Here is an 11,080-nt window from a genome sequence, read left to right on the forward strand (position 1 = left end):
GCTCCGGGACTTGAATAGAAAAGGGGTCTGAATAGGATGCGGCGACATTTGGCATCAAGTCACCACAACAGAAGTCTCTGCCTCTGATTTCCTTTATGGATGACTTCGGGAGACCCGAGCGGATGCGCCTCCGACGGCCTGGACTCCGACAATTGAGGCTAGAACTTTCATTTCATTCCAAAGCCTTCGATGGGTGTCGTTGCACACTCTCTGGTTCAGGATTGAACCTCAAGAGTCCTTTGAAGTACCTCATATCATATGTATGTTCTTGGAAATTTGTGGCTTTCCCTTCCAAATCATGAGGTTGGGTATCTTGCACGTGTTGAAGTTGAATGTTCAGGGGTTGGCTCTCAATGGGAAGCGTCAATACTAAGCGACCCATTCCACATCAGAACCCCAAAAGTTCTTTGAACTCAGTACAATGAGTATCTCTCTACATACTAGAATACTTGAAGTATCTTCTGTACTCTGGTCAAATCCCGATTCCCCTTTGTCGAATTCAGCTTCGAGTCGCCTGTTTGGGTTCTCAATAGGGTGCCAATAGGAAGCTTCGCTTGCCACTGTTCCTATTGACGGCGAACGGTGGTTATTGAGAACAACTCTCAATGGGAAGCATAAATACTACCTCGAAGTCCTCGAATGTTCATCTTCTCTTCCTTATCATACTTTCGTTACAACAGCAAACACTACAATTCGATTCATCACACACACACAGACACAAGTACAACTCTTTACTACTCAACCACTTCTCAACGACCACCCATACTCCTTCAACATGAAGTTGACCAGCGCCATCTGTGCTCTCATTTTCGCTGCAACAGTCAGCGCCAGCGCCCTTCCAGTCGCCAACGCTGAGGCCCGTTGCGGATACCGCGGACAACCTTGCCCTAAGGCCAAGCGCGAGGCGATTGCTGAGGCACGATGCGGCTACCGCGGACAGCCATGCCCCAAGGCCAAGCGTGAGGCAGAGGCTCTCCCCGAGGCCCTTCCCGAGGCCCTTCCCGAGGCCGAGGCCCGTTGTGGCTACCGCGGACAGCCATGCCCCAAGGCCAAGCGTGAGGCAGAGGCTCTCCCTGAGCCAGAGGCCCGATGTGGCTACCGCGGACAGCCATGCCCTAAGGCCAAGCGTGAGGCAGAGGCTCTCCCCGAGGCCCTTCCCGAGGCAGAGCCCCGTTGTGGCTACCGCGGACAGCCATGCCCCAAGGCCAAGCGTGAGGCAGAGGCTCTCCCTGAGCCAGAGGCCCGATGTGGCTACCGCGGACAGCCATGCCCCAAGGCCAAGCGTGAGGCAGAGGCTCTCCCTGAGCCAGAGGCCCGATGTGGCTACCGCGGACAGCCTTGCCCCAAGGCCAAGCGTGAGGCAGAGGCTCTCCCCGAGGCCCTTCCCGAGGCCGAGGCCAGATGTGGCTTCCACGGACAGCCATGCCCCAAGGCCAAGCGTGAGGCAGAGGCTCTTCCTGAGCCAGAGGCCCGATGTGGCTACCGCGGACAGCCTTGCCCCAAGAAGTAATCGTGCAGCATGCACGGTGCAGCGGATATGGTCGAGTATCTTGTTGGGCCAAAGCGTAAAGAAAGCCCTACCAGGTCTGGTCCTCGGTTCATCCGTCTGAAGGAACATTTCCTCCTGGTCGTCCACAACGCAACATTTTTCGCTTCAACAAATTTCACTTCTTCAACACCGGCCGGTTTCGGAGAGGGGGTCAGCGGGACTCTTGCCGAGACGGACTCTTTCGCAAAACGGTAGCCTTCTGTTCGGAGGCCGTCTTGGAACTACACTTTTTTTGTCTACCACAGGCTCTATGAGAGAGAGCTTTTTTTCTTTTGTGACACTTTGGTCATAACAGGGCACGCAAATTGGGCATATATTTCATTCGGATATAAAAGCAATTATGCTCCAAAATCTTCAAAGTCTCCTTCTTCCTGCATGTGATGTGATAGTGACATGGACTTTTGACTTGTGGGATTCCGTGCTCTCCACTGGTCTGTCTCTACCGGTCTCTTCACAAACTACTCGGGCTGGCCGGATATTTCCTCGCCGTGGCTCCACTGACCCATTTGAAAACATTCAGTCAGGGCCGGACTCTTGCCCTACGTGCATCCCTATCCCTCTATATCGTGCATGTTCTCTTACGCAGTTTGTAACGTCAAGCGATTTACCGTTAAAAGCGTTAACGGACGAGCTTTAGAGAAAATTGCCGACTCGGCGCAGCCCAAGATCTCTCCATAACAGTTCTTTTTTAATTGCGAGGATTTTATTTGTTCAGCTGTCCTTGATATAAATCTATCGCTGCTTTTAGCTTTTTTCAAATTGTCGATCGTCCATCTTAGAAGCTGGCCGGAAGATTGATTAGACCGGCTAGCGCCTCGCTCCAAAGGCGGCAGATCAGCCGCATTGAACGACGTCCCCTCCCCGTTCAGCTGGGAAATTTATACAATCACAAACTACAATACAGAGAGAAGTTTTTTTATCGATTAAATTGTGCGTCAATTCAAGATTGAGATCATGCCCCATGCTATGTTCCAAAACCTATTTTGATTTCTTCACTCGAGTTGTTATACATAGAGTACCGACCTTTACTATATGGGTATCTTTAGCTTGTTTGAGTTTTGATTTCGTGACCCTTCGATATCATTTAAAATTCTACATATCTTGTACAAAACCAATATCCTTGCGCCCAGGCTTACAAAGAAATGAAGGCCTGGGATGTGACCCTCGCTCTCTCGCCAGCAAAGAACTTGTTACTCTCTTCCGTCTCTATCAAGGTCCTCTTGTCCGGGCAGTACTCGAAGCTGCGGAATTCGGTGTTGAGGGGCTTCCATTCTAGGCATTATCAGCTGCTGATTCGCGCACAGGAGATGAGATGGAAGAGAGAAGGTCGGTATACCTGTCTGAGTACAAGACCGAGCGACTCTCCTCAAAAGCGCCCCGTGGCTGACTACTGCGACACTATGATAGCGAATTGTGATTAGCATGGCCATGAAAGACAGTCTGTGTGTAATGCAGAAAAATGAGGTGATGACGGCGAGGACGGATACTTACTGAACATTCTCCTCCTCAGGAACGCGCTTTACACGAACGCCCATTTCGTTCTCCGAGTCCTGCCAGGCCCAGCCACAAGCACCATCCACTCTCACAGCCGTCGCGAACGTCCCAAGACAATGCTCAACATAAATTGCTCGTGCTCTGCGCGCTGCATGATTATCCTCCACCATAGGCTTTCCCCAGCTTTCACCAACAAGCTTCATATTGATATCGACCGTACCCGCTATCCAAGCCTGCAGCTCAGCAGCTCTGATGCCAGTGTTGGCGCCGAAGTCTCCCAACTCCTTCAGCGCAGGCCACGCAATCGGGATTATGCCACGCTGTAATGCAGGTGCGAGGCCAAGCATCATGGTTTTCATTGTACGTCGCATTGGCGACACGAGGATGTGAGTGATCTGAGCCATGGGTGGGAAGTTGGGGGCCAAACTGTGTTCGGCCTGGCGCATTCCGAGGTCTGTGAGTTCGGGATCGACTTTGGTATAGTCTGCTCCACGCAAGTTGCAGGTTGCCTGGAGCGGGTCAGTCTCGCAGCTGTGGTCGGAGAGGGTGGGTGGGAAGGGGGGGGGGGGCTAGCTTACTTGAGCGTGACGGATGAAGTGGAAGAAGGTCTTGCCTTTCTTGAGAGCAGGGGCAGCAGAATGAGCCAGGGCTGAAGGATTGCTCGGCGCAACTTGTGCGACCTCGGATACCTTGTTGCTCTCCCCCTTGTTCTCCGGAGCTGTAGCAACCACACTGGGAACAGTTCCCGTGGCTCCATTGCCTGCCGCCCGTGAGCGGAGAGGAAGCGCCTCCATCATGAACCCCCTCGGCTCTTTTACAGGCTCATCAATCACGAATCCCTTCAGCATCGATCCGATATCTTTGACGATATGCTGGCGAGCCAACACCACATCCTCCTGGTCCTCGAGGGCTTCCAGTTGGCAAAGTAGCTCATGCATCTGGGGGTACCAGTCAATCCTCGCGAACCTCTTTACTGGGACGTAAAATTTCCTGTATCCAAAGATCTTGAGTACGATTCCGAGTTCCGAAATTATTTCCGCGCGATCGCGTGCGGCGATTGATTGGCCTTCAAGGAGGTCAAGTCTGGTGAGTAGTTCACGCATTTTAGCGTACCACCGGATCTTCGTGTTGATATCTGACATGACGAAGTTTTTTGAGGAGTAGAGAAGGTATGCGATGTATTGATAGTGAGGAGGTGTCGAGTTGTTGTAGGCAGAAGTCGGGAATGGCTGTAGAAGAGCCCCCGAGCTTGACCTATCAACGCGTTAGCGAAATATTCAATTTGGTCAGAAATCTTGAGGTCGAATCTCAAACATCTTGTAACCATTAGAGTACTCGCAATACTTACAGCAGACAATATTGAAATGTATCGAAGCTGTTTTGCTGTTGTTTAAATCCGGCAGGATACCTGCAGAAGAAAGATCTTTGATGTGATGTCGATTCTAAACAGAAAATCGCGTTATCAAAAAAATCAAATACATTGGGAGAGTGCATTATCAATTCAGAAGCTGTTCAGGATCGACTAGCGCGTTGCTATATATCCCGTTTAACTAGCGGCTGTACTTGGCAGTCCGTTTACATGATACTACCAGCTATATTACAACAAAATATTATGCAACAGACAAAGATATAGAATCAATAAATAATCACTATTAAAGCTAACGATATATAACAACTCCAAGTGGCGTTCAAGGGTTCGCATCAAAAATCTTCTTTATGATCAGTAACCCTCAGCCACCTTCACGACGGACGGGAACTTGAAAGCCTCCCACTCAGCGTTGCGCCAGCAGTGCGCAGTGATATTTGCATCAGCAATTAAATACTCTCCCAACCCAGGAAGAGAAAGTGGTCCTTACTCTTCCGATCGTGAACCAATAACTCGAGCAAGAACCCTGCATGCAATATCACCAAGATCTCTATATCCATCTCATCAGACACACGAGGGCGTCGAACTTCATTCCCCACCACTCTCCCTTTTCTATAAATAGAGTCTCCAGCTTCCACAGCTCTTCCCGCACCCGCCTAACGCGCGCCAGCCTCATCGGCGTCTCGTACTCATTAGCTATCTCCCAGTTCTCGGGCAGCAGGCTGGGCCGACATCCAGCCGCGCGTCCACGTATTACTCGTCGAGGTCAGTTGATCCGGTGCTGCTGGAGGACCGGCTTAACTCGCGGAGGTCTTTTCCTGTAATATTGGCTGGTATTAGTATCTGGGGGGGGGTTTTTTTCCCCCGCCAACCCGAGCGCGTACAATCAAGGCGTCAGAGTAGATTTTCCCTAAGACGTCAATAGAAGCGAGCCGATTATCACTTACAGAAATGGCTTTGATCCTTCCGGCCTCTGAGAATGGACGGGAAAGACTTTAGCGTCGTGACGATTATTCTATGCACCGGGGAACACAGGACATATGTGACGTTCTCATGAGGGCTCGGGAACACTTTGGTAACATTAGCGCATAGGGGGTTTCCAAGTATAGTGACCTTTGGCTGGCTTGGAGGGGGTTAGGCAGAGATTTTTCTGGGCGGGGAGGAGAGCCAGATCGAATGGGAAGCCCGTTGGGAATCCCGCCCGACTCCTTCTCACTACAGGCCTTCGCTTCTACCACCTGCCCAGGAACTAATCTCTGTTCTATAAGGACATGGGGCTTTACAAGGTATCCATATAAATTGTCAGAACCAGCACGGTATTTTGTGGAGTCATGAGAAGGTGTGGTGAGCTTAGGACTACTATCGACGACGGCTGAAAGAAGAAGCTTATAGATCAAATAGAAAGTTATTGAGGAGTCATCGATACCAAATCTCTAAACCTTAGGCTAGGTACTAAGGTAAACTACAAGTTCGAACAAGTGAATAGGCCTCAAAGGGTTGAATAATTACAAAGTGAATAGCGGTATCGCAGTTCGTCGACAGTTAAGCGAGAAGTCAACAAAAAGAATCCCGAAGATTTACCGATAGATTGCCCTTATAAGATCATCAGATATCGATAACCTTGCGCAAGGATAGTCTCAAAATAAGCTTCTTGAACTATTTCAGATCATAAGATTATTTCAAAAGGCATCATCTCCATGCAGAGGGTAAGAGAAGAAACCGAGATGATGGGCTCTCAACCCAATAACGCACTGGCACTATCAAGAATCCAACTGCAAACTAATATGGCTGCAACTCAAACGATCAGATGTCCAGATGTGCCAATAATCAAGAACGTACGTCAAAGGAGTACTTATACAATATAACTCCTGACGTGGGACGGTTTGCGAAGCCCTGATGTTTGCTTTCAGCATATCCAGGGCCTGATCACAAGCCCAAGCCCCCTTCCCTCAACGACTTGATCAGAACACCAGTCAGTACTCAAGCCGTCCTCTGTAAGCATGCATACCGCCAGGAAAACAGAACCAACCGTCATCTGACGCGATCAGTGGACATGCAGATCTCCTACCACTATTAGATACAGCCGTTAGAATAAGCTTGTATACTCATGTAGAATGCAGCGAGCCACTTGGACCCCGATGCTCTTTCAGATCTCCTCCATGTCAAGCCTCAAGACTCGAGTTCCAAACCCAGTCAAGACTGATCACGATCACAACCACGATCCATACATCGCATAGTAACAGAAGCATAAGATATCACTGTAGAGCATACATACCTACGTATTTCTTTACCTACCTCCTTCTCCAAATACCTTCGTATCTCCAAAAACCAATATTTCTTACCTTACCTCACTTTACCTTGCCCTATCCACATCATAAAGTAACTAACGATCAACCTCCCCCCCAACCCCCAAACGCCATTCCATTCCCTCACCATCTCACTCAACATGGAATCTGCATTCACATTATATACATCTCTAACCATATATACGTATACAACAGCCTATCAGATTTATCTACCGAGGTGCCTGGTAAAGACCTACTCATGCTCCTAGCCAACCTGCCCTGCCTTCCTTCACTTTAGTCCAGTCAGTCCCTCCCCCTCGAGTGCGCAGAGGATAGCTGTGCTCGCCCCAAAATACACGGAAAGATCGACCGACCGCCAGAAGCGAGCAAGAAGCGGGTGAGCTCACGGCGAGATCAAATGGCCTGTTGCTTCAGGAATGTGCTGGGAAAGAGACATAGGTCATTAGGGCAGGTTGAACACACCATTCATTTAATTTCAAGTAATGGTCATGTGAAATAAAGGTATTCAAGTTGTTTCTGAAAGTAACTCTTTTGATTGGAATTCTATTTTCATCATTGGTATCACTCAATTATGGAGGCTGGAAAGAAAGAAAAGGAAGAAAGAAAGAAAAAGAAAGAAAAAAAAATATAAAGAAAAGGCAAAGGAAGATGGGGGTGAAGGGGAAAGGGGAAAAGGGGGGAAGGGGACTGGGTCCCGTGTCCAGTTCCAGCTCCAGGATCCAGATGCTGTCTGTCGTCCATCCGGTGGTGCTTTGAGGTAAGTAGTAAAGACAGCTTGGAAAGGGAAGGGAAGGGTAGTGATACATACCCATATACCAGCCATATACTCCACTAACCTGAGCCAGAAGACCGAACGACGGGGGAATGGGGTTGGGGAGGATTCGGGGATCGGTGGATTAGAGTACGTACCTCACATTCCGTGCTAGGTAGAGCAACTGTAACGTGTACATGCCCCCTCAGCTTAATCAAGAAGACACTATGGAGAAGAGACTGAGAAGAGAGAGTAGATGCGATGCCTAGTACGCGCCACCATCATTCGTCAGACTCCCGTCGGCGCCACAGCCCAACGACCAAAGCCCAAAAGCAAGCGTCAGGTCGTGAGACTGCAAATGCCATGCCAGAACGCCAATAAAGACATCCCTTGCGCCAAAAACAATATGCCGTGCTTCCTGCCTCGATGCAACTAACGAAACTGGGTCTAAGGAAAATGTGACTAGCTGCCTATGTACGCAAGTTGGTATCTACAACATCTCTTCGTCTTCGCCTTGGTATCCTGCTATAGTGACGCCGTCAACGTTGTGGTGGTAGTGTTGATCGTATGCTCCGTATTGGTTCTCCATGGCCTGCTGTCGCTGCTCGAGGAGAACTGCCCACTGATGATTGGCGATTAGCACGCGTTTCTCGCTTGGGGAAAGAAATGAAGCAAGTGCAAAAAGAAATTGACTTCAACAAATCATGACTTACGCCACCACCAATGTTTGGATTTTTGTGGACATCTTCCATGTTATTATAGACAGGGTCAGTTGCTTGTTTGTAAGTTGGTCCTCCAACTGCCGACCCGAAGTGCGAGTATGTGTCATTCGACTGGGAAGCAGAGGTTGTATACTCCCGCTGAGCAAGAGCTTCGTACCCGGACTGCATGTATGGCTCAGCATTCGACCACCGGCCATCTCCTCCTGTGATGGGTGTGAGAGGCGCAGTGGTGCTAGCATCGCTCATGGTATCCTCAGCTCCGTCCATACTAATGCCTTGTGCGTCTCCGCCCGCCCGCGCCATACGCTCCTCGAGCATCTGTCTTTCATACCGCAGCTTCGCCATAGCCTCTTCTTGTTGGAATGAGGTCGATGGCCAGTTGCCCAAGTCTTGTGCCAAAGCGTGTCCACCGTAGTTGGGTGGGGCTGCTCTCCAGAGCTCGATCAGCCGCATTTGCTGGGAGGCGTCTGCGGTCTTGAAGAGGTCGATCTGAGAGGGGAACAGATTCATTACGTCCACTCCATGGCGACCAAGTATGATCTCTGTGGTGAGCTGGTCGGTCTGCGGGGGCTCAGAGGCAGGTCTTGCGGGCTGATGAGGGACGACATGGGTGGAGTGGTGGTAATGGCGCGAGATGGAGTAGACGTATGGTTCCTCGACTTGCTTGGGTTGCACTTGAGGGGGAGGAGCAACATATGTGGATTGAGGTTGGAGAGAGAACTGTTGTTGGAAGAGTGTTGCCAGCTCCTCTTGGGTTGCCATGATAGGCGAGATTTCGAGAGTGGTAGCAAAAGGCTATTGCAGGACTGTCAGCTTGCCGACCCGTTCAAGGAATTGCAGCATACCTTGCTGCGGATGGACTCGAGATGTACGCGGGTGGCTCTGCAAAGTGCCAGACTGTCTGTGGAGGCTCTCAAAGGGACGAGAGCGGTCGTCTGGAGGAGAGGAAGAGCCTAGAGTCAGGTAGTGCGAATGCAAGCAAGGACTCGAGAGTGGAGTACAGCAGACGAGGATAGTTGCAAAAGGATAGCTTTCTTTATTTCTATGCTATGTACTTGAAAGAGACAACGAGTCTTGGAGGGGCAGGGTCTCCGCAGCGGATGGGACTATTGCGAGAGAGGGGCAGCCTGGCAAGAGCGAAGGAGCGATGTATCAGAATAGCTGTAAAGACGCGCGGGTGTTGTTATTGTTGTTGCAGTTGCAGTTGTTGCAGTTGTTGTTGTTGTTGTTGTCGTCGTCGTTGTCGTGATGAGGACGCAGAAGTTGCGGTGGGCAAGGGATAGAGACTTGAATAAGTACCCCTCCCAATCCCCGAATCCATGACACGGTTGGGTGGGGAGGTCCTACCTCCAACCTCTATGAAACGAAACAGACTCCCAAAGATCTGCTAGCGCGGTGCCAACAAGCCTTTTGCTACCAATGAATCCGTGACACGAAGATCTCGATTCGAGCTTGGCCCTCGTGATATCCGCTTTTGCATACTTCATGCCCAACGGCTTCTGCCCAAAGGCACATACGGAGATTATGTAGGACGGACCACTTACCGGTACTCCACTCTACTATACCTCTGTAAGTACAGAGTACAGAGGGCAGAGTACAGAATAGGAGAACAACTGCCCGTGGATACCGTACATACAACTAGGTACTTGACATTTATTCACGTGATGCGTATGTTGCTGCCTCACGGATCAAGTGTGGTGCCTTAAATTAAGGTCGACGCTAAAGTCCAGGCACGATGAAGCGCGCGTTTTGGGGGACCACGACGGGGATACGGAGGAGACAACATTTCCAGAGCTTCAACAACTCCCCGTACACAACTTTATCATCCACCCTTGGACCGCTGGATTTGCTCACCCCACCAAATTCATCATGGTAAGCTTCAAATCCACGAAAACCCTAGGTCCCTACCAGCAGAACCTCCCAGAGCTAACATCCACAGACTTCCATCGGTACGGGTTATGATCTCACGAATTCGGTCTTCTCGCCCGACGGACGGAATTTCCAAGTCGAGTATGCAGTCAAGGCGGTAGAGAACGGCGGAACCTCGATTGGAATCCGGTGCAAAGATGGTGTTGTGCTTGCAGTTGAGAAGATCATCACCAGCAAGCTGCTGAAAGCCGAAGCGAACAAGCGCATTGCTACAATCGACCGACATATGGGCGCAGTACGTTGCCAATAACACTTGTACCGCTTAGCATACGGAATCAATGCTAATGTACTTCCCAGGTTTCCTCAGGCCTCGTACCAGATGGACGTCACTTCGTGTCCCGCGCTCGCGATGAAGCTGCAGCCTGGCGAAAAACTTACAAGACGCCAATCACGACCAAGGACCTCGCAAGCAGAATGGGCGGATACATGCAAGCATACACACTCTACTCCTCCGTCCGACCCTTCGGTGTGACGGCGATCGTAGGAGGCTGGGATTCGGAGCTCGAGCTACCCGTCGACGGACAAGTAGGCAGCGGCCCATCAATCGGCTCGGGGGGACAGGTCGAAGGCAAGAAGTACGGCGGTCCGGGTCTCTACATGATCGAGCCTTCCGGGCTGTACTGGGGATACTACGGCGCTGCTACTGGAAAGGGACGTCAGACTGCCAAGGCCGAGATGGAGAAGTTGGATCTGGCTGCGGGAAAGCTGAGCTTATTGGATGGTGTCAAGGCAGCCGCGAATATCATATACGTTGCGCATGCTGATAACAAGGACAAGGAGTTTGAGCTCGAGATGACATGGATCAGCAATCTCGAAGGGCCGACGAAGGGAAGACATGAAGAGGTGCCAAAGGAGTTGTTGGAGGAGGCTGAAAGATTAGCAAAGAAGGCGCTAGAGGGCGAGGATGATGAAGATGAGGCTGAGGCTGAGAAGCCGGCGGAGGAAGACAAGATGGAGGAATAA

General features: G+C 50.5%; 4 protein-coding genes across 4 annotated transcripts; 2 read left to right on the forward strand and 2 right to left on the reverse strand.

Moving 5' to 3' along the window:
* Positions 1-775: 775 nt before the first annotated feature.
* Positions 776-1,510, forward strand: L3040_008919 (uncharacterized protein; the record flags this gene model as incomplete). Its single annotated transcript, XM_007292678.2, has 1 exon — positions 776-1,510. One exon carries the CDS (start codon positions 776-778, stop codon positions 1,508-1,510), a length of 735 nt encoding a protein of 244 aa, XP_007292740.2.
* A 1,171-nt stretch (positions 1,511-2,681) lies between these two features.
* On the reverse strand, positions 2,682-4,185 carry L3040_008920 (uncharacterized protein; the record flags this gene model as incomplete). The annotated part of the gene is made up of 4 exons (XM_007292679.2): positions 2,682-2,821; positions 2,886-2,947; positions 3,041-3,552; positions 3,622-4,185. The coding sequence occupies 4 exons, from the start codon at positions 4,183-4,185 to the stop codon at positions 2,682-2,684; spliced, it is 1,278 nt and encodes a 425-aa protein (XP_007292741.2).
* A 3,771-nt stretch (positions 4,186-7,956) lies between these two features.
* On the reverse strand, positions 7,957-9,703 carry L3040_008921 (uncharacterized protein; the record flags this gene model as incomplete). The annotated part of the gene is made up of 4 exons (XM_007292680.2): positions 7,957-8,088; positions 8,180-8,983; positions 9,034-9,141; positions 9,671-9,703. The coding sequence occupies 4 exons, from the start codon at positions 9,701-9,703 to the stop codon at positions 7,957-7,959; spliced, it is 1,077 nt and encodes a 358-aa protein (XP_007292742.2).
* A 354-nt stretch (positions 9,704-10,057) lies between these two features.
* L3040_008922 (uncharacterized protein) lies at positions 10,058-11,080 on the forward strand (the record flags this gene model as incomplete). The annotated part of the gene is made up of 3 exons (XM_066155763.1): positions 10,058-10,060; positions 10,128-10,352; positions 10,415-11,080. 3 exons carry the CDS (start codon positions 10,058-10,060, stop codon positions 11,078-11,080), a joined length of 894 nt encoding a protein of 297 aa, XP_066010055.1.

The sequence above is a fragment of the Drepanopeziza brunnea genome (genome assembly GCF_022702325.1).
Source record: "Drepanopeziza brunnea f. sp. 'multigermtubi' strain 214-2 chromosome Unknown ctg19, whole genome shotgun sequence".
Classification (NCBI taxonomy): domain Eukaryota; kingdom Fungi; phylum Ascomycota; class Leotiomycetes; order Helotiales; family Drepanopezizaceae; genus Drepanopeziza; species Drepanopeziza brunnea.